The 21,636-nt window shown below is 58.6% G+C and overlaps 2 protein-coding genes across 5 annotated transcripts; one reads left to right on the forward strand and one right to left on the reverse strand.

Moving 5' to 3' along the window:
* Positions 1-129: 129 nt before the first annotated feature.
* TBC1D17 (TBC1 domain family member 17) lies at positions 130-12,903 on the reverse strand. The gene is made up of 18 exons (XM_045441804.1): positions 12,791-12,903; positions 12,449-12,583; positions 12,070-12,168; positions 11,766-11,840; positions 7,625-7,748; positions 6,704-6,911; positions 6,169-6,280; positions 5,900-6,058; positions 5,441-5,569; positions 5,242-5,345; positions 4,065-4,159; positions 3,515-3,631; positions 3,311-3,411; positions 3,131-3,230; positions 1,830-1,927; positions 1,553-1,669; positions 940-1,026; positions 130-849 (listed from the first exon to the last, which is right to left on the reverse strand). Exons 2-18 carry the CDS (start codon positions 12,467-12,469, stop codon positions 631-633), a joined length of 1,965 nt encoding a protein of 654 aa, XP_045297760.1. The 5' UTR covers positions 12,470-12,583; positions 12,791-12,903; the 3' UTR covers positions 130-630.
* On the forward strand, positions 12,844-21,129 carry AKT1S1 (AKT1 substrate 1). 4 transcript variants are annotated; one of them, XM_045441828.1, is made up of 5 exons: positions 12,844-12,956; positions 16,916-17,301; positions 18,335-18,412; positions 18,495-18,664; positions 20,054-21,129. In XM_045441828.1, the coding sequence occupies exons 2-5, from the start codon at positions 16,923-16,925 to the stop codon at positions 20,195-20,197; spliced, it is 771 nt and encodes a 256-aa protein (XP_045297784.1). In that variant the 5' UTR covers positions 12,844-12,956; positions 16,916-16,922; the 3' UTR covers positions 20,198-21,129. The 4 variants fall into 4 exon arrangements, with proteins under 4 accessions (XP_045297784.1, XP_045297780.1, XP_045297781.1 ...); XM_045441824.1 differs by lacking the exon at positions 12,844-12,956 and adding an exon at positions 13,286-13,613; XM_045441825.1 differs by lacking the exon at positions 12,844-12,956 and adding an exon at positions 13,636-14,082.
* Positions 21,130-21,636: the final 507 nt, after the last annotated feature.

Consider the following 21,636-nt stretch of genomic DNA (forward strand, 5'->3'; position numbering starts at 1 on the left):
CACCGGGGGAGGGGGAGAGGAGGGACCAGATGGACACTGCTTTGTGCCACTGGTAGATGGTAATCACGGTGCCCACTCCGGCTGTCACCAAACAGAGGAGCCCTGATGTCAGTAATAGCCCAGCAGGCAGTGGCTTAAACACGAGTTTATTGTTTTCATGTAACAAGAAGCTGGTGGGCAGAGTCCCTAGAGTGTCTCAACAGCTCTGCAGGCCCTTCCATCTCGGTTATGTCCCGGACGTGTCCCCGCAAAGCTACCGGTGGCGGCCATACCCCAGCACTTCCTCTTCATTCCTCCAAAAGCCCCAAATCCAGGCGGATAACAATAGCCCTACCTCCACGAGCCCCCCAAAGGCCTCCTCTGACGTCTCATGGGCTGGGTCAGGACCACGTGATCAGGCGTCAGCAGAGCGGCAAGGACACCACCCCCTCCCCATCCAGGTCCACGCCAAGATAGCCGCCTCCTTCACCTACACGAGGCCAGCTGGACACGGGAAGTGTCAGTTTAATGAGATGGGCTCATTAGGAGCCGCGGGAGGTACGGTGGGGAGGCCCGCCCTCTTCACACACTTCCTCCCCAGCCTCTGCGATCTGGATAAAGTGCTTGTGCCGGGCAGGCCGGCCGGGAGGGTTAAGACTTCACGCTTTCCTCTTCCTCCCCCTCCTCTTCCTCCTCCTCCGGCAGGATCTCCAGGCTGCTGTCCGGCTGCGGGGCTGTGTCCTCGGGGGGCGGTGGGGCCGGTGGGGCCCGGGTGGGCGACAGAGGCAGTGGGGAGGCAGGGGGCGAGGGGCTGTGGGGCTCTGTGGGTGGCACCAGACCCAAGACCTCCTGCACGTTGTGGGGCAGCTCCTGCAAAGTCAGCAGGTGGGAGCGAAAAGTCAGTGGTTTTACCGGGGGTGGTGGGGCAGGGAAGGGTGTTGGCAGAAGTCGGGGGCTCACCGGGCAGGCGGTCAGCTGCCGGTAGAGGGCCTCAGCCCGCGTCAGCACGTCCTCCACGCTCAGCTTCATGGTCAGCTCATTGATGTGCTGTGGGAAGGGGTGGATCAGGCCTGCCGGCCTACGGGCCCTCAACCACCACCGCCCCAGCGCCCATTCTGTGCCTCTGGCTGGGGATATAATGGAAGAAAGACAGACTGGGGAAGGCTGGAGGCTGGGGAGAGGACGAGGTCATGCCCTCAGGCTGCTTGCCAGATGCAAGTACAGTGAAGGGAAAGGGCACTGAGCTCCACCCCTGTGGCCCTGTCCTGCATTAACGTGCCAGGGAAGGGGCAGGTCCCCTCTCACGTGCTGGCCACACCCCATAAGGGTGCTGCTGGCAGCCAGCGATAGGATGGGGTAGGGAAAACAGCCCGATGTCACGGCCATGGTGCTCACAGCTTAGCCAACCGCACTTCCCACAATCCTGTTTTGAGTAGTTGCTACCCCAAGGTAAAGTGTGGCATGGGCACAGCACCAGCCTCTGCGGAGTTCACACCTGAGCTGCCTTGAAACGCTTACGCAGGTCAGGACTGGCAGGGAGAAGGGGAGGACTGGGAAGCAGCCAAGGCCTCACCTTGAGGATCTCATTGGAGCCAAAGCCAGAAAGCATGAGGGTGTCCCGTTCCATGTCCAGAATGGCACAGGCCACCAACAGGTGCAGATTGGGGCCAGGGAGCCCCGTCCACAGCACCTGGGAGGGCCAGAGGGAGGAGTCACCGCGCAGTCTCTGCCTGAGGTCCCACCCAGGTCTGCCTCACCCCTGCCCACTTCGCCCCCACAACCTCCCAGCCCGGGGTTGCTGACCTATTTCTCCCTCCCGTTCACCCACCGACCCAAACTGGGGGGCCCACCTCCCACAGCCGAAGGACGTCCGGGAAGGGGAATTCTCTCTTGAACCAGATAAGCAGCCACCGGAAGCAGAAGCAGAGAGAGCCAGAGTCCTGGGAGTCTGGAGGAAGACAGTGGTGGGGAGGGGAGGTGCTGAGCAAAGAGCAAGCCCCAAAGCCATTCCAACCCCATTTTCATTTACAGTGTGCACGGTGGTCAGACTGCGACTCTAAGAAGTTATCTCGGTCGTAAGAATCTCCACCAGTCTAGGCAAGGAGCTTATGCCCAGCATGGAAAGGCTTCAGCAGTGAGCCAGGAATGCTCTGTGTCCACAGGAACCTTCCAGACTCCAGATGAGGTGAGCCAGTCCCGTTTCCCACCTTCACATAAAAGGGGTGCAGTGTGCACTCGAGGAAAAAAATAAAAGGTACCAATACCCAATGCTGGTGGAGGCGTGAGGAAACGGGACACTCGTGTGACACTCGTGTGACACATGTGTACTCGGCTAGCAAAAAAAAAGTTGGTAAAAACTTCCAGGAAAGCAGTGACGGGAACAAACATTTCAAAAGCCGTGAAACTATCTCCTGCCCTGAATACAATTTCACTTCTTGGGATTTAGCCTAAAATAATCATCCTGACTACGGTCATTGTGATGAGAAACTGCCAATAACTAACACGTCCGGCCGGTCAGGGGAGATCTAGTCTTGTAGACACTTAAGGCAGACACAACACCTGGTCCGGCAGCTAGTGTCCAGGCGCCCCCGGAAGTGGCCTGTGCTTTCCTGGATTGCCTCCTCTTTGGTGAGGCGATCTCGGCAATAGCTCCCTCCCCCGGGGCCACCCTAACGTCAGTGAGGAAACGCCCCTAAAGAACTTAACTCATCGTCACCTGCGTTCAGAAAGAACCATATTATCGACAGTAGCTTTGACTTTCCTTATCGGGATTCCCTGCGTTTTTTACATCCAACAAGCAACGAAGAATAATTTTGAGGCCGGAATGCAGCGGGCCCAGCCCCGGGAGCCCCGACAACCAGTTTGCAACCCTGGTTCAAGGTGGGTGGAGGGACGAAGTGCTAGCAGCCACGTCCAGCCCCCACCCCTTCCATCTGCGAAGTAAGGGGCTTGGGGAGCGTGGAGGAGGGGGGGCGCACGGGAGCGTGGATGCGTCTGCGCCTGTGGGGAGGTTTGCTCCCAAGGGCAATCCTGCGTAAATTTTGGGTTCTGGGTTATGCGGGGAGACATTTCTCCCATTTGGATCAGGACCAAATGTCCCGGACACCGTCTGTGGCCCCGCCACCCACTGACCGCCCGCTGGGACGCCTACCCAGGAAATCGCAGAGCGACGGGTCCAGCACCCTCAGGAGCAGCAGGAGCTGCCCGAGCTGCCGCTTCATCGTCTCCTGACTCTCCTCGAAGTTCCCGTGCTGCAGGAGGGACGGCGAGATGAGGAGCCAGACCCCGGTCCCTGGAGGGGCCTGTCTCCCATGCCCGCCTGGGGCCTCACCACGAGCTCCATGAAGCCACAGAAACACCAGAAGGCATCCACCTCGTTCTGGATGACGTAGAGGATCGGGGAGAGGAGGTCACTCATGCCCTGGACGTAGCCTGGGGGAACACGAGGTCAGGGCCCGGCCTAGGCCCTCAGCACCCCGCCCCCCTCCCCAAGGGAAGGCCGGACCCCCAACCCCGCCCCGGGCTGGCGTCGCACCGAGGTCGAAGTGGTACATGCAGTAGGTGAGGAGGATGTCGTTCAGCAGGCCCAGCCCTGGGTTCTCAGGACCCTCATAGAACTTGTTGGTCCTGTCAGTACGGCTCACGTCTCTCTCTGCGGAGACAGGGTGCGGGATGCCAAAGTGACGAGGCTGTGGGGGCCCATCCCTACTGGCTGTGGGCACCAGCCCCCGCTCCTCCCTTCCGCAGACCCCGGGCGGGTGTGAGTCGGTCCAGAAACCGTCTCGGGCGCTCTCACGTGAGGCGCCCTGCTTCATGCTTGGCCAGGTCGCTGCATCCTCCCAGCCACCAACAGTCACTGAGCCATCCACAGGTGGGAAACTGAGGCCCAAGGAGGCAAAACCACTCGCCAAGGCCTGACGGTATGCAGACGGCAGGCTGAGCCCAAGGAGTCTGGCTCCCTTCCCCTACTCCCCATCTCCTCACTGCAGATAACCTCATCCCTTTTCTTGGGAAGGTAGGGGGCTCCCCTGTCCTCTCCCTGCCGTTTCCCATCTCCCCGCCCCAGCCCCGGCCCCGCGACCCACCGATGAGGCTGCGGTAACCGTGCAGCAGTGAGTTCCTCCGCTCCTGCTCAGGGCTCACAGATTTCCACTGCAGCTTCATTCGGAAATACTCATCCCTGAGGGGCCCGGAGAGGGGTCACACAAGGCCACGACACAAGCCACCCAGTCGCCCTCGCCCCTGTCCCCGTGCTTCCCCTTTCTGACATCTCTCACAACACACAACAGCCTTGTGAACTCTACACCTGATGTGGGGCTCAAACTCACGACCTCAGGATCAAGAGTCGCACACTCTACAGTCTGGACCAATCAGGCACCCCCCCGCCCCCCCCGCCCTGTTTCGGGCTTTTGTTCCAAGTCTGTCATCCCCGCTGGACAGAGAGCACTGGGGCAGGGACCAGGACATACACAGTGGGGTCACAGTATGTACCAGGAAGGAGGAGAACTGGGCCCATGGAGTTAGGAGGACCGCCACAGAGTGCTGATAGCGGCAACGTTATGGTCTTGGAATGGAACAGCGATGGACATGGGAGATGGACCGGCCTGCTCACCACCGTCTCCCTGTGCCAGGGCCGGTGCCCGCACGTGCCAGGCTCTTGACTGACCCTTCAGGAGCCAGCCTACCTGTGCATCTGTGATGTATCAGGTGCCGTGCCGTGATAGGGGAATATGTTCAACTTGGGGGGTGGGAGCTGGGCGGGGCGGGGGGCGGCGGGCCCACAGTTTCTCACTCGTGTTTTCTTTCTTTCTTTCTTTTTTTTTTTTAAATTTTTTTTTTTTTTTCAACGTTTATTTATTTTTGGGACAGAGAGAGACAGAGCATGAACGGGGGAGGGGCAGAGAGAGAGGGAGACACAGAATCAGAAACAGGCTCCAGGCTCTGAGCCATCAGCCCAGAGCCTGACGCGGGGCTCGAACTCATGGACCGCGAGATCGTGACCTGGCTGAAGTCGGACACTTAACCGACTGCGCCACCCAGGCGCCCCATTTCTTTTTTTTTTTAAGTTTATTTATTTTGAGATTGTGAGTGAGGGAGAAGCAGAGAAAGAGAGAAGGTGAGAGAGAATCCCAGGCAGGCTCCATGCTGCCGGCACAGAGCCTGATGTGGGGCTCGAACCCGCGAACCGTGAGATCACGACCCGAGCCAAAACCAAGAGTCAGATACCTAACTGACGGAGCCCCCCAGGCGCCCCTCACTCACGTTTTCTTGCGCACGTGGGCCTTGTGCTCCTCGGCTGAGCCCTCCCAGCTGAGGTACCCCAGGAGGAACTTCCAAGCTTCGCGTCTCAGGCCAGGGCTCAGACCCTGGGGGAGAGAGCAGGGCCCGCCGCTCAGAGGAGCCTCCCCCTGGCTGCCGGCTGGCCCTCCCCAGTCCTCTGCCTGCCCACCCAGCGCCTTACCCCCGAGAAGATCCGGGCCTTCAGCATGGGGACTTGCTGAAGGCGGCCCTCGGGGCCCACATGGTGGGCCCACTCCTCCTCTGTGACCGGAGGTGCCCGCTCCACAGCTGGCCGCGGGCCCAGCTCCACCTGCGTGACACAAGGCAAGTAAGCTCAGGGCCTCACCCATCCTCCCCAGGCCACCTGCACGGCAGCTCAGAGCCCTCCTTAGCTCCACGGACAGTTAACGTTCAGGGTGGGGAGCATCTCCTTCCCCGGGTCAGTGCCAAAGTCACCCTCCGTGTCAGGAAGGTCCTCCCCGAGAGTCACGGGCTATAAGCGTTTTCCTCGAGGTCACTCACACGATCTCGTGAGAGTGGTGCTCTGTCGTCCCCGTTATTGTGGAAAAGGGGACCCAAGGAAATGTGGTCACCCGCCAAGGTGACGGCCAAAACACAGCAGGGTCCACCTGATACTCACACAGGAGATGACCTCGAACCCAGGCTCGGGCTCGTCATCGGGCGGTGGAGGAAGGTCGGGGGAGGCCCCCTCTGGATGTGGCTGCAGGGCTCCCCGGAAGAAGTTGGTCACACGGGAGAAGCCGCCGAAGGTGGTGGAGTAGGGGTCCTGGAGGAAGCGCTGTGGACAGGGCCAGAGGGCGGTCACGGCTCCACCCCACCCTGCCTCGCCCACCGAGGCGTCCACCCCTCCCTGCCCACAGAGGCCCAGCCCGGCACCGCGACACTCACTGACACCACGTTGGAGCTGTCCTGGTCAAAGAGCTGGAGGTGGTGGAAGGAGCTGGAGAGGGCTGAGGAGTCGTGGGGGAAGACAAGGTAGAGGCGGGAGTCCTGCGGGGAGCTGGGGAGGGGCAGGTGCGGTGACACACTGGGTGGGTTCCCTCCCGCTTCCAGCTGCAGCGGCCCAGCTGCCCTTGGGGAGGCCCTCGCCTCAGCTGGACCCCAGGGGTGGGCACACAACCCTGGGCTGGCCGGTGAGAGGCGGCTCCAGGATGCCGCTGGAGAAGGAACTGCTTCTGTCCCCAGGGCTGCTAGGCCAGGCCTGCAGGGGCCCCCAGAGAGTGATACCAGCTCTGACGCAAAGAGAGCAATTCTTCCTAACGTTCCGGGGCCCGGGTCCTGCCTGAAACCAAACTACCCTTTGGCTTTGCGGTTACACGCACCAGTGGATTCCCCCTTTCCTGCCTTTAAAGCAGTCTGTTTCTTTCACAGCCCCGAGGGGCCGGGCCCCGGGCACAAAGGCCAGTGCTGGAGGAAGGCTCACCTGGCCAACAGCAGGTAGCGGCTGAGGACACGGAGGAGGGCGCGTGTACCCCCGCGGTGAAAGTGCAGTGCGGGCAGGGAGCCTCCGGCCTGGGTCACCAGGACCAGGTAGGCCCAGCTGAGACCTGGCTTAGACCGGCGGATGGACTTGAGCTCCCCCAGACTCACCGAGAAGGCCCAGGAGCCCCGGGGAGAGCTGGGCTCTGCACCTGGAGAAGACAGCCGTGTTGGGAACAGGTGCAGGGATCCAGAGGCAGCACACACATCTCCCAGGAGCCCTCTGGGAGCCCTGGGTCACCTCCTGTCTCCTCGGAAACGCCCACCGCGGGCTTGCTCCGAAACCTCCCTCGGCTCTCAGAGTGACGGCTGTGTTCCTTGAGCTGGTGGCAGGCCCCTCGGGTCTACCTCCTGCCCATCTTGTCTCCAGTTCGTTCTCCAGACCCCACACTCAGGCCACAGCTCGAGTTTCCTAAACACACCCGGTGCCCTGTGGCTCTGGCCTTGCACGGCTGCTCTCTCTGCTGGGGAGAAAACTCCCAGGTGTCGCCCCCCCGCCCCGTCCCCAGGGCCAGAGGCTGGCATCACCTCTTCCCAGAAGGCTTTTCTACTCCCCAGAGGGGCCAGATGCCTCCTCTGGGGCCCCCAGCACCCTGTTGAACTCCAGGATAGCCCAAATCACCCTGTGACTCTACAACTGTCCACCCCCACAGCCGATCAGGGAGGGAGCCCGGTGAGATGAGCAAGGTTGGAAGCCCTGGGGACCCTGCCAGGCTGGACCTGGACTGGGGACAGTCCTGCACCCGATCCATTCTCCTGAGACTGGAAGGCCATCTTGACTGTGACCAGCAAAGCCTGTGGAGCCATGACCGCGGAGGGTAAGCTGTGTGTCCACCTGCCCCTCAGGGGCACCGGCTCAGCCTACCTCTAGTGGGCTCTGAGTGGCGGGGCTGTGGCCGCACAGTGCTGATGACAGCCCAGTCGGGTTCGTAGCCGGGGTCAAAGGTCGGTTCCTCCTCAGAGGTGCAGGCGTCACCCCCACTCACATCCTTGGGGTAGGAAGATAAAGAGAGCGAGGGGCTGTAGATTCGGGACTTCCAGATCCGAGCTGTGAGGCTGCCCTCGAAGGCGGCCCCGTTGAACAAATAGGGCAACTGAGGCAGAGAGGGGGCATAATACTTGCCCAGAGTCACCCGGTGCGGCCAGGGACCGGGATAGGGCCAGGACTCAAAGCCAATCTCCTGGTGGCTCTAACCCAAGCACCACCACACGGGGGAGCACAGAGAACGCCCGGGACTGCCGGAGGGCACAGTGCTTAAAGTTAAGTAGCCGGTAGTCACTGGGGCAACTCGAATCAAAGCCACCATCAGGTACCACTACACACTCACCAGGACGGTGAGGATTAAAGAGAAGCACTGGTAGAAAAACCGGAACCGCATATACTGCCCCGGGAACGTAAATGGAAGGAGCTGCTGCGGAAAAACCTGGAAGTTCCTCAAAAGGTTAAATGTACAAGTACCGTACGCCCCAGGGATTCTACTCCCAGGCGTATACCCAAGAGAAATGAAACCAAGCGTCCACACTTGAACGCACAGACGCTCAGAGCAGGATTATTCATAACAGCCCCAAAGGGGAAACAACCCAACCGACACGTAAGCAAAATGCGTGGGGCTCCATTTATACACCACGTCCAGGAAAGGCCAAGCCAGAGAGACGGATTACTGGTTGCCAGAGGCTGGGGGAGGAGAGGATGGGGAGCAGGGGCCAACGGGTGCAGGGTTTCTCTGGGGGGGTGACGAAATGTCCTGGACTTAGACAGTAGTGACAACTGCCAAGACTTCGCGAACAGAGAAACGCTGGCCTCTGTACTTTAAGAACTTAAGTTCTTCCGTGACCATGTGCTTTATCGTAAGTGAATTCTACCTCAATAAAAGAGGCAACTCACGGGTTGTTACGAAAACAAGTAAAGTGCCCTGCGTGGGGCCTGCTGGCGGATTTGGGTAAGCAGGGCAGGTGAGGGCCGTGCTGAGGGTCACAGTGCAGTCCCGGCCGATGGTGCTGGCCGCGGGCCACGGGGAAGGACAGGGAGGGGATGGGAGTCCCTTCACAGGACGGTATGCCTTCCTGTCAGGCAGAGGTTGGAAGGCGAAAACTGCATTCCCCCGGCTCCTCTGCAGCTAGAGGTCAGGACGCAAGACAGAGGCTACCGGAAAGCAGAAGCGAGGCAAAGGCAACTTCTGGCTGCACTGGCTGTGTTTGGCTGACGAAGAAGACTCCTGTTTTCCCTCCACACAGAGAGGCGACTAGGGTAGAGGTGGTGGCTAGCTCAGTCTCTCAGTGCCAGGCACTAGCCTTGTAGGGCCCAAGCAGCTTCCTGCCCTTGGGTGGCAGCTGGTGGTAGGGACCGCTCCCAGGATATCTCTCCCCACTCCCTCATTTTGGCAGTGGCGGCAGCTCCCCTGGCAGGTCAGTTCTGCAGGGTCAGTCCCGTTCTATCAGCCCTTGAAAAAACTCTACAGGCCTCTCCCTGCCAGCAGGAGGGTGGCCTTTAATCCTTCCCTGCTGAAAGTAACTGGTGTTTTGTGCCTCCTACGATGAAACCCTGCGTGATGGGACCTTGTTGGAAGGACACAGACAGTGGATCCACCCAAAAGCCATTTCCGCTGCTCCTTCCAGGCTGACAGAGCCCCTCCCACGACAGAAGTTAAAACCTCCCCATGTTTCCTTTCCCAGCCTTCCCTGTGGTTCTGAGTGGCCGTAGGGACCCAACTCTGGCCAGTGGGAGCTGAAATGACACCTGTGGGGAATGTAAGGGGAAATTCCTGATTTAAAAAAGGCACGTACAGGGATGAACACCCCGTTTAGAACAGCCTTTGGGTGCCGTTGATGGAGAACGTGGTGTCTGTAGCTGTGGCAGGCAACCAGGGCCAGAAGGGAGTCAGAGACACCCATCCACAAGGCTGCTGAACCAGCCCTGGCAAAGCCATCCCTGCCCTGCGTGTCTTGTGAGATGAATTTGATGTTTCGATGTTTACATGACAACGAGAGTCAGTGCTGCCGTCTGCGAATGTTTGCAGCTCTCTACTCCTTGGGCACACAGCAGGATCACTGTTCGCTGAACTCTACTGGCTGGATGGAGCCATGCAGCTAGTCCTGACCAAGGGGCTGGGATGTCTCCGGGATGGACTGCTGAAATGCCGGGGAAGAACTCTTTCCCTCTGCCACAAGGAACGGTGGCTTTTAAGACAGCCACTCTAGCAGCACGCCTCCCCGAGTAATCGTGACGAACAGAGCTCCTTGGCCAACCTGCAGCACACATATAAAGTGAGCAAAAACAGCCAAAAAGGCTGGCGCTCCAGCAGCCTCTTTGGACCACAAGGCAGCCGTGAGGATGCATTCCCGTGTGCTGGGGATGGCAGAGCAAAGATGGAAGGGACCCGCCGTCTTCTGGACTTTTCAGCTGGAGAGGTACGAGCTTCTAGCTAGCTGAAGCCACTGTTATTTCCATTTCTATCGCACGTAGCCAAATATAACTGCTAACTGATGCCGAGAGTTTGTGGGAAATCGAGAAAGACAGATGTGAATGGCACCCTGCCTGCCCCCCTCTTCTCTGCCTTAAAAAGCAGATGCAGGGGCTCAGCTCAAGCAGCCATTTAAAGGTGACCAGGGCAAGCGTGGTCTGGTCTCACCGATCCAGGCCCCAGGGTCACCAGCCACGGCCCGTAGCCCCATACGTCTTTGGCAGTCTTGTGAAACAAGAGAAATAAACTCGTCGGCTTAATTTGTTGTCGGCCAGGTGTTGTGTTCCTTGGATTAGTACGCTGTATGCACCTGTGCCTTTTCTGCTGAAACCCGTCTCAGTGAGTTTCTGTGGGTCAAAAGTAAGACTGCCAAGGAGAACAGCAACATTTTCAAGAAAGGCACTCAGACCGCCCGTGAGGCTGACGAAAAATGCAGAATCCTGGCTGGTTCTTCCTCAACCCCCGGAAGCCAGATCCCACAACGGATTCCTGGAATCTGGAATCGCCACTTGTAACGCCCCCACACTAGGTTATTCAAAGCTCCACTGCCCCAGGTCAGGCTTCATTCTCTCTCCCTGGCCAACACAATAACCTCTCCCTGGCCTCCCAGCCTCCAGTCTCCCTCCATTGAGGCCTTCTGCCCACCTCCCACATGGTTTCCCATGGAAACTTTCCACACCCACACCCTTCTCCCCCGATGTTTCCCCTAGGGCCCCTAGAACGCAGCCCAAGCAGCCCAAGCTTCTCAGTCGGGCATTTCACGTCGAACTACCTTCCCGGCAAAACCCTCTACACGGGCATCTCATTCCCTCCCGTATCCTGAAATACTTTCTTGCCCCCTCCTCCTTCTTAGGGTTCCGGTGCCAATGTCTGCTTCCTCCGGAAATGGGCAGGGCTCTGGAATCAGAGTCTGGGTTCAAACTCAAGTTCCAACACCTCCTAGCTTTCTGACTTTGCCAACAGGGCTCCCAATCATCGTGCCTCAGTTCCCCTAAATACAACGGGGGCGGGGACTAAGGCAGGGTCTGATTGAGACTCATCTCCGGTCCCAGCACAGAACCTGGTGACAGAAAGCCTCAGGAGTCTGTAATAACGAGAAGGGCAAAGTCTGGTACCCGGGGTAAGGAGTACTGGTAAGTGGGCGAGCCGCCTTGGTCACGTTCAGTTTCCTCTCTGGACAAGGACGGCAGACCTGCCCGAGGGGAAACGCCACACCCTTTCAAGTTCTTGTAGGCTGAGAGCCCACGGAACCCGAATCCACAGGCTGTGTTGTCCTCTTGCACTCTGGCAGGGCTCTCCCAAAGAGCAAAGGGGGTGAGGGGGCAGCTGTCCCCATGGCCACAAATCTCAGTGTCTGCTTTCTTTTGAATGGGCATCTTCAGCCCCATTTCACAGAGGGGAGGAAACCAAGGGGCAAAGAGAACCTAGGTCCCAAGCAGGGTCACACAGGATCTAAGAGTTAGTCTGGGACTGAACCCAGGTCCTTCAGATGTCTTCTACCACGGGAACCTGGAAAAAGCAAGTGGAGAAGAGAGAAAAGCCTACCTTCTTGGCGAAGAGAATCTGGGTGGAATCTCCAGCCTCCTCTACAGGAACCCACTGCAGGAGGACATCACTGTCCTGAGGAAAGGAGAGAGGAGTTTAGAAGTGCTGCCCTCCAATCTCCCCAAACCGTATTTCCAAACTTCTTCCCCAGTCTGGACCCCCAGACTTACAAAGCCCCTTCTCTCCCTCCAGCCCGCACCCCCTGCCTTCCTAAAGCCCCATCGTGACCTCCAGACCATACGCCTACAGATGCGGCCTCCATCCCGCTCTGGGCCTGCCCGAGCCCCGCTGCCTCCCGGCCCACCTTCTCCACAACGCGGATGACACCAGCGATGAGGGAGTCCGGGTCTTGGTGCTTCTTGGCACTGGTGTGCAGGTACACGCCACCCTTCTCAAACACCACCTGGGGACAGGAACCAGTGAGGGGCGGGGCCCAAGCGCAGGTAGACGCCCAAGGGGCGGGGCCTAGGAGGGGTCCAGCCGCTCCGGGGGCGGGGCCATAAGGTAAGGGTCTCGCCTAGGGCAGCGGAGGGGAGGGTGACAGAGCATTTATAAAGGAATGATGTGTTTGCTAAGGCTCAGCCGGGCTCCCAGAGCCCCGGCAGAGTCTTGGGGCGAAGCCGACCACCGGAGGGCGGCGTCTCGCAACCACAGAAGGGAAAGAATGCGTCCTCGGTGCTTACCTTGTAGCCGGCTCCCTCCATAGCCGCGGCCGAGGTCCCACTACCCAGGTCCTCTCCCTTTCCGGGTCATCGTGCTGTCACATCCGGATAGGAGACTCCCCTGAAGCCTGGACAGTGGTAGCGCCCTTGCCTCTTCTAGAACAGGAGTGGATGTAACCATCTTTCAGAATCGGGTGACTGAACTTGAACCACGAGGGCTTAAGTCACATGGCGCAAACGCTGAAGGTAGAGCAGCCCAGCGAGAGTGCGCAGACGCAGTGCTGCTCTCCTGACCGCGAAGTAAACAAGGGGGAGGATCCAAGGGCTCCACCCCTTCTCTCAAGCCGTCTCCGAAACACCTACTTCTTTCTCCATATTGTATACTGGCATTGAAGCTAAAGAGATGCCATTTTGCTCGAGGGCACAGGCAAAGCCGGTCAGCTGCGGCCATGTTAATGCGGGGCACTTTCATCTCTCTGAGGGGCGCGACAGTGAGGTCCTGGAAAAGAAACGGATAAAAGAAAAGAAGGTGAGAGAAGGTGTGCGTCAGAAGAGGTGCTGAGGGACTTGGGTTAACGGGATGAAGCCGTCCTTATTCGCGGGAACGAAGCGGTCCTAGTCGAATTCCTGAGTCACCGTCGAGAGAAAGCAGTCTAGGCAGCCATATTGAATCCTGGCAAACCGAAGCAAAAAGGGCTACCATATTGGATCTTTACCAGCCTTGGTGCTGAAGGGGGATAGGTTGGAGCGAGAGTCCATGTACATTTTGGGCAAGTGATGCCAGGCTGGCCTGCCATGTCATTAACGGGCATGCCTTTTCTCTACTTCTGTGGAAGAGGTTGACAATGGGTGAGGGGCATCAAGTCGCTGGCCTTAGTTTACTGACGCCTTGAGTGTGCATATGCCGACGGCCGTATTTCTTGGGGGCAAATCGAAATGGTTTGGCTTGTTTCCGAGCAAGCTGAAGCCTTTCTTTCGCCATCTTTCTTACGGGCACCGTGCTGTCGCCATTGCCCCGCTGTGACCCGGTGATGTCCCCGTGGCCATTTTGGTTTCGGGCGGCCCGGATACGGGAGGCGGAGTGTGCATGGTGGAGGAGGGCCAACCACGCGGAAGTGACGTGAGGCGCCGCCATGTCTTTTGAGGGCGGCGACGGCGCCGGGCCGGCCATGCTGGCTTCGGGCACGTGAGTGGAGGCGGCGTTGTGAACCGCGGTGTGGGGAGGATTTGGCCGTCCGGCGGAGAGGGGCGCTGGGAGGGCGAGCCACTCGTGGGAGGGGTATGGCCTGCGTAGATCAGAGGGCAGAGGTCGCCCAGCGACCCTACGCTGAGCGCTGGAAAGGGGTCGCCCGCGGGAACCGTCGTGTCTGACCCAAGGCAAAACCTAGACAGCCTTCTCATACGGTCTCCAGACCCACAAGGGTCCTTGCCTTGGTCGTGGACCATGTCCACAGGGTCTGGGGGTTGCCCGGGGGGACTTGGGGTGCCCCTCACCCGTCCAAAGGCGGGACTTCCGGTCCTGGCTCCCACCTGGGCGGGATTTCCTGTTTTCTTCCTAGAGAAGTGGCTCTTCCCTGGACCCTCGGGCGAGGTGGGAAGGTCTCGGAGAGGTCGAGAAAGAGCCCAGACGTTCACCTTGTCCCCGGCTACGCGGGGTAGGGGGGTGAGGGGGCATCCTCGAGTTTCTCCCACTTTCGGGCAGGGGGGCACTCGTAGTTTGACAGGTGGTTGGAAGGGGGCTTCACTAGCATCCCTCATTCCTTGGGGGACTCTGCCTCTTTCCTCACCTGTACCTAGAGTTCTTTTCCTCACTTCATCTCATCTCATCCTAGGAGGCCAGTTACCTTAGCCCTCCCCTCCCCCTCCTGTGGGGGACAAGTCTTATCTCCTCTCCCCCATCTTAAACTCTTCAGTCTTGGGGGTTGGGGACCCTCCGTCCATCTCTCCGCGCCTTAGAGGATAGAGCACTCTCCAGCAGCTGAAAGGGTGGAGTCTCCTCTGGTCTTGGCCACCCTGCTTTTGGGTAACCAGCCTCAGAGAGCCCGCAGGCCTTGGCAGAGAGGTGTGAGTTACTCTTCTCATTTTTGCCCAGGCCTCCTCTTCACAGTGTGAAGGGGGACCCTCACGCCCACTCACCCCCATTTCACTCTTTCCAATCCTGGAACTGCTCTAAGATCTAGGACGAAGAGTTTAATTCTGATGTCCTGGGGACACGAGAGCCCCAGGCTTAGCACTGCCAGGCTGTGCGACCTTGGACCAGTCATTTCCCTGCTCTGAGCCTTGGTGTCCTCCACCAGCTAAGGGTGACCCCAGGAGTCGCTGTGAGACCGTTAGGCTCCCTGGGCCTCACTTTCCCCACCCGGACTAGGAGATCCTAAACTTTCCCTGGCAAGGAAGGCAGGCTGGCATCCGAGATGAAGGACGGGCTCAGGATCCAGCCCTCTGACTCTATAACCAAAGCCCTGAATCTCCCTGGCCCTCAGTTTGCCACCGTGAAGCGGGTTGATAACAGCCCCCTCCCTCGTGGGGTGGGGGAGAGGCTGGGATGACACGCACCCCCGAACCCCTGCCTGGCGGATGGGGTGCAATTTGCTGTGGGGCGTGTCCGGAATGGTGCTGGCTGTCCTCGCTGCACGTAGCTTCCGACAAGGGCTTTGTGGCCCACGAGCCCAGGCTGTCTCATTTGTGAGGGAACCACTCCCACCTTAGTGGATCAGGTAGGAGGTGAATTGACAGGTGCAGACTCCATACACTTAGTCGCTGCTTTTCAAACAACGGCTTAAGTGATTATGCGTTGAAAAGGGCCTGCGAATTGAAATCCAGCTACAGAAGACCTTGGCAGGCTGGACTAGAACTGTACTTGAATTCCTCCAGTGATGGGGTGCCCCTACCTCCCTGAAGAGGCCCCTCAGCTTCCCAGCAGCCCTGGCTCCCCCACTGTGGTTTATAGGAAGAAGAAAATGAGGCAGAGAGAGGGCCAGTGAGTGGTCCAGGGTCACACAGCAGGTTTGCGATGGCAGACAGCCAGTCCCCTTGCTTTTTTTTTTCTTTTTTTTTTTTTTTAAGTTTATTTAAGTACTCTCTACACCCAGTGTGGGGCTCAAACTTATGACCCCCGGGATCAAGAGTCACATGCTCTTCCAGTTCAGCCAGCCAGGCGCCCCAACTGCTTGCTCTTTCCATCTCATAAGGGGATGCAGCCAACAGCTTGTCTGCTTAGGGGAGGCCTGTCCTGCGTCCTCGCGCTTGGGGAGCTCACAGTCTGGTGGAGGAGGCAGCAGAGGTACAAGGGTCACAAGCTCAAGTGACAGTGAGCTATAATGGAGGTAGCCCAGGGCACTGTGGGCCTAGAGAAGCCATCTGATCCATCCTGGGGGCCAGGGAAGACTTCCAGAGGAATTGCCAGAACAGTCTTAGGAAGTACAAAACTTTGCGGATGGAAATCTAGGCACAGAGAGCGTCTCGCACACCATTTTCTGCTCAGCCCCCGCTCTCCGAGGCCTGCCATGTGCAGGGCAAGGCTGGTGGCTCAGAGATGAAGGCTGCAGGCTCCCCAGAGGGCTATGTGCTACAATGGGGGACTCTCCGCCATTGTAGGAGCCCAAAGTGGGGGGACTGACCCGATCTAGGGGCTAGGGAAAGCTCTTTCCACACTAGAGTGAAAGAAATATTGACCAGTAACTGGAAGGCAGGCCATCCAGGTGTAGGGGGACCACCTTGACTGAAGGCCTCAGAAGTCTTGGAAGGCTGTGATGCTGAGCGCAGGGCCAGGTTGAGGGGCCGTGACCTTGTCCTGGGGCTGCTGGGGAGGGGCAGGGGCTCTTCCAGTGGGGAAGGACCCCCAGGGGGCCGTGTGCTGGCCTAACTGGAGGCTAAGAGGTTCAGGAAGAGGCTGCAGTGGTGGTCCAGTGGGAAAAGAACGCAGGCCAAGCATATAGTTTCAAATCTTCTATAAGCCACATTAAAACCGTAAAAAGAAAACATAAGGTCCGCTTTCGGCATATGCCTTGTGTAGCCATTATGGCTAACACGTCATCATCTTAACGTGTCATCAACAGCAGACCTGCCAGTGAGATGTTAGACACCCTACTTTTTTGTGCTAAGCTTACTTCAAAAATCCAGTGTGGATCTCATACCCATGGCCCCTCTCGCTCTGGACCCGCCACATGTCAAGTACTCCTTAGTCACGTGTGGCAGTTGGTTCCCAGGTCAGACAAGGCAGGGTCAAAAGGAGGGCCCAAGGCTGTGGGGACAGGGTGGGGCAGGAGGGATGGGGCTGGAGGGTTGAGGATTGTACCAGGAGATCTGGATGGGGAGGAAATATGGGGGAGTAGCGGGCTTTGGGGAAGAAGCTGAGCTCAGCAGGGACAAGGTGGCTGGGAGGGATGGGTGTGGCCTCTAGGGACAGGTGGACACACAGGGCTGGGTGTAGGCCGCGCCATCAGCCATCAGCGGAGCCTCAGCTCTCTGTCCTGCTCTGCCCTGCAGGGCGTGGATGGCGTCGGGGCGCCCCGAGGAGCTGTGGGAGGCGGTGGTGGGGGCCGCTGAGCGTTTCCGGGCCCGGACAGGCACGGAGCTGGTGCTGCTGACCGCCGCGCCGCCCCCACCGCCCCGCCCGGGTCCCTGTGCCTATGCAGCCCACGGCCGGGGGGCCCTGGCAGAGGCCGCCCGCCGCTGCCTCCACGACATCGCCCTGGCCCACAGGGCCGCCGCTGCCGCCAGGCCCCCCGCGCCCCCACCAGCACCACAGCCACCCAGCCCCGCACGGAGCCCACCTCGGCCCACCCTGGCCAGGGAGGAGGACGAGGAAGATGAGGACGAGCCGACAGAGACCGAGACCTCAGGGGAGCGGCTGGGCGTCAGCGATAACGGAGGTGAGAGGGGCAGGGGCTGGGGTGGCTCTTGGCTCGGCAAGTCGCCTCCAAGGTAGGTTTTCCTGGGGAGGTGGGACTTGCTTGTCTCTGAGCCCTGGCTGACTTGCCGGGAGACCTTGAGTGGGTCAGTCCCCATCTCTGGGCCTCAGTTTCCTTACATGTTACCTGGCGCCAGCCCCGTGGTGGGAGGTGCTAGACAGACGCAGAGCCAGTTCAGGCCCTTTTCTTGAGGGACTCCTGGCCTGGCCAAGAAGTTGGTGGTCCCGATGTGAGGCAGTGCCCCCTGGAGGCCATAGGGTTGGGACCTGAGCTGGGAGCTTGAGCAGCACAGGAGTTCTTTCCAAATCTGGGGCGCCACATGCTTGTGAGAACAAAGATAGGAGTCAGGGATGCAGGCAATAGCTTAGAGAGGCCAAGGGAAAATGCAGCTGTGTGTTTTGGGGGTAATTTGGAGGTTGGACTTCAAAGAGACTGGCCTGTAACATTAGGGCTTTGAAGAGTGATTAGGAGTTTGTGGGGGGGCTCAGCAAGTAGGACTTACTACTACTCAGCAAGTAGGCTACTACTAACGCTTGCTTCTTCATTGTTGCTGGAGACAGCCTGCATAGGGCTAAGGGCACAGACTCTAGAGCCCGGTGGCCTGGGTTCAAATCCTGGTGACACGATTATTAGCTACGGAACTTTGGGCAATGATATAACTTCTCTGTGCCTCCTGGTCCCCATTTGTCAAACAGGCTCATAATCGTCTCCTATTTTTCTCAGTCTGTTTTTTGAGCCAGTTCAGCCCAAACAGATCTTAAGAGATTTCATGTTTATCCAGCCAGTTGTTTTCACCCGAGGGTGTAACAGATAGAAACTGGATTTGTTTCTGCTGATGACCTGGAAGATAACCGGGGCAAGGGTGTTTGAGGCAGAGGGAATAATTCCAGAAACCCTGAGGCTCGCAAGGGCCTGGCCCCGATGCCGGGGGGGGGGGGGGGGGGGGGGGGGGGCGGGGATTCGAGCCGGCCCAGGCCACTAACACCATCCACAGGGCTCTTTGTGATGGACGAGGATGCCACACTCCAGGACCTGCCCCCGTTCTGTGAGTCGGACCCTGAGAGCACAGATGGTAAGTGTCCCAGGCTGTCCCCATGCCCAGGGCTGCTGGGATGAAGGCAGGGACAGAGGCTGAAGTCCACCCTCTCCCCCAGATGGCAGCCTGAGCGAGGAGACCCCTGCTGGCCCCCCAGCCTACTCCGTGCCCCCGGCCTCAGCCCTGCCCACACAGCAGTATGCCAAGTCCCTGCCCGTGTCCGTGCCCGTCTGGGCCTTCAAGGAGAAGAGGACAGAAGCACGATCGTCGGATGAGGAGAATGGGCCGGTGAGGGGCAGAGGGGAAAAGGGAAGGAGGGTGGAGGGAAAGACTCAGAGTCACTTCCTCCAGGAAGCCCTCAGGCATGGATGGCACATTTCATAGGATTGATCCTCCCCTCCACCTCATGAGGCAAGTTTTGGGGCCAGAGCCCTAAAATTTTTTAACTATTGCAGCCTTATATTGTACCCCAGTGCCTTGTAGGGAAAGTCTTTTCCGGTTTCTAGGAATAGCTTTATTTACAGAATACCTGCTCCAGGCAAGGTACCAGTACTTTGGTATCCCCTCCAGAAGGAGAAACTGAGGCTCAGAGGGGTCAGATCACCTATTGTCCCCACCCTGCATATTTCTGGCTCCTCCTGGCATTTCCCTCTCCCCCACTTCCTCTGTTTCTCCCACACAGTTGTACACGTGGTATCCATGGGCTGGCCTGGGTGGACCCTCACCATCCATCCCCGAACTTCCCTGACACACGGGGAGCGTATGTGACTTCCTTGGAACCTCAACTTGTGAGGGACAGAGCTGGGATTGGAATCCAGCTTCCTTTTGGAAAGGAGTTACAGGCCACAAGGCAGGAGGCCCTGGGTCCCTTGGGCCCCCTCCCCGTGTGCCTCTGAGTCCTCGTTGACTCACTGGCAGCATCCATCCGCTGTTGCTGTCCTTGTTGCCACTGGTGGAAACCCAGTGAACTGACATTTGAGGCCTGAGGGTGGGGGTGCCGGGCTGGACTCCAGAGGGGCTCTCGTGCAGCTTCTGCCTGTGGCCTCTCCTGTTCTGCTGGAATCCAGGCCCAGCTCGAGGGATCGGGCCATACGGGAGATTGCACTAGTTGCTGGGGGACAGGATGACAGGGCCCCTCCCAGGTGGAGGCCAACACGAAAAGGGGTCCTTTCCTTACAGCGCCGGCAACGTGATGGCTCAGGGCTCTTGAGCAGTCACTGGGCTGATGGTCTCAGGCTCTGTCATCATCCCTATGTTTTAAAGGGGAGAGAGAAGCCTAGGGAGATGAAATGCCTGTTGACAGCTTGTCGGTGGCGGAGGCCTGATTGTTACATGACTCGATGCCAAGCCCACCCCAAATCCTTAGACATGACACTCTGGGTGCACACAGCCTTGATGGTCAGCAGACAAGCAGCGCTTCCATTGTATAAGGAACTAGAACGGCGATGGGACAAGTAGTTCTTGCGCGTGGAGTCAGGCCAAGAAGGGGAGGAGGAGAGAGGCAGGAAGGCTTCTTGGAGGAGGTGGTGTTTGAGTTGGGTGGAAGGATCCCACATGGAGCAAGACTGGGGTGGGGGGGGGGGGAAGGGCCTTCCTAACATGTGAGAAGCGTTGGGCTGGGGCGTGGCACCGAAGAGGCGGGGCCGCAGCGGGCGCTGACCCCACCCCCGTTCGCAGCCCTCCTCGCCGGACCTGGACCGCATCGCGGCGAGCATGCGCGCGCTGGTGCTGCGGGAGGCCGAGGACACCCAGGTCTTCGGGGACCTGCCGCGGCCGCGGCTCAACACCAGCGACTTCCAGAAGCTGAAGCGGAAATACTGAGGCCCAAGCAAAGAGCTTCCCGGCCCAGCGTCCGCTCCGCTCCACACTACACCCCTGCCCCGCCCCCTGGGCCGGCCAATCCGAGTCAGACCTGGGACCGACCTTCCAGGTCGCCTGGGCCCCGGGATTGCCCCCTCCCTGCCAATCCCCGCCATCCTTCCAGCCCGTGATCCCCTCACGCGCCGAGGAGCGGGACCTATCTAGTTTCTCGATTGGGTCTGTCGCCGCTTTCTCTGCCCTGCGACAGATTCTTTCGATGAAGGGATTAGCTCGCTCCCTGATCGGGGCGGCCAGTTTTAAGCCCAAAAATGGGTCAACTGTTGTTTTTTGCCTAGCGACAAGGGCTTTGCTCGCGCGGCATTGGTCGAAAGCGAAAAGCCACAGGATTGGGAAGTGGCAAGCCATTTCGGCCTAGAGATGGGAAGCTCCTACATTTGATTGGCTCGAACCCAAAGGGCTTGTCCAATCTCCCGGAGTCGCCATCCCACCCTTCCTGGGCTCTCCCGCCTGATTGGCTCCAGCGTCCTGAGGGCGTGGCCAAACCTTCCTCGTGTGCCCAGGATTGGCCTGCGGCCTTAAATTTACGTTCTTTACACTACTGGGACTGGCGTTGTTTTTGACCTAGTCCCGACCAAGTGTCCCTCTGCTCCCTTCCAGGGATGGCCCAATTCTGTCCCTGCGTCTGATACCCTCTCATTGGATCCATCCCACAACAGCCTGCCAATCGAAGTCCGTCCTTGCAGCCCGGACGGCACCAGCTCCCGCCCCTCTCCCCCCACCCCCACAGGTGCCTTAAAGGGGCCTTCGTCCGCCCAAGGTGGGGGGCAGGGGCCCTCGCTCTCCGGCCCTTGTGTGGGGGAGAGAGTCGGGGGTGGGGATTGGGAGTTGGGAGGGGTGGTCTGAGATTAAAGAATTTTACCTCTGGCAAATGAGTACAAAGTATGTTGTGTTCATTCAACAAACATTTCCTGAAGCCGAATGAGCAGCATTTCATGCATTTTCAGTGCAAAGCTGGGAGTTTTTACAGATAAAAGAGAGATTCACAGGGTGGGAGTGGGGATTCCAGCCCTGTGTGACCATAGATCCCCACTCTTCAGGGAGATGAATGTTGGAATGTGAATAGTCTATAAGGAATCAGTGTTCTGAGTCCACATAGACCCCAGCAAAACCAGGAACCTCCACTTGAGGCCGGGAGTTTTCTGCCTGACGGAGCTGAAATTGGCACCTGATCCCAAGTCTAGGCGGGGTCCAGTAAACCTGTAATTTCATCTCCCATCAGACCACCACCGGAGGAATGCGCAACAGATAAGACATAAACAGGACGAACTACCAGCCAAACAATTTTATAAAGTTATTAAAATGTATTAACTCTTTTAATCTAGTAACCCCATGAATGGAAACGATTATCCCCACTTTACAGATGAGAAAATCGAAGTATT

The sequence above is a fragment of the Leopardus geoffroyi genome, chromosome E2 (genome assembly GCF_018350155.1).
Source record: "Leopardus geoffroyi isolate Oge1 chromosome E2, O.geoffroyi_Oge1_pat1.0, whole genome shotgun sequence".
Lineage (NCBI taxonomy): Eukaryota > Metazoa > Chordata > Mammalia > Carnivora > Felidae > Leopardus > Leopardus geoffroyi.

What these genes read in the sequence shown, in the direction of transcription:
- TBC1D17 (XM_045441804.1), bottom strand. Translation starts at nt 12,469, where the DNA reads ATGGAGGGAGCCGGCTACAAG. An exon ending in GTGGCTTCATGGAGCTCGTG is followed by an intron (nt 3,231 to 3,310) that starts GTGAGGCCCCAG and finishes TCCCTCCTGCAG; the next exon opens with CACGGGAACTTCGAGGAGAG. An exon ending in GCTCCAATGAGATCCTCAAG is followed by an intron (nt 1,027 to 1,552) that starts GTGAGGCCTTGG and finishes CCCTTCCCACAG; the next exon opens with CACATCAATGAGCTGACCAT.
- AKT1S1 (XM_045441824.1), top strand. Translation starts at nt 13,561, where the DNA reads ATGTCTTTTGAGGGCGGCGACGGCGCCGGGCCGGCCATGCTGGCTTCG. An exon ending in GGGCGTCAGCGATAACGGAG is followed by an intron (nt 17,302 to 18,334) that starts GTGAGAGGGGCA and finishes CACCATCCACAG; the next exon opens with GGCTCTTTGTGATGGACGAG. An exon ending in GGACCCTGAGAGCACAGATG is followed by an intron (nt 18,413 to 18,494) that starts GTAAGTGTCCCA and finishes CCTCTCCCCCAG; the next exon opens with ATGGCAGCCTGAGCGAGGAG.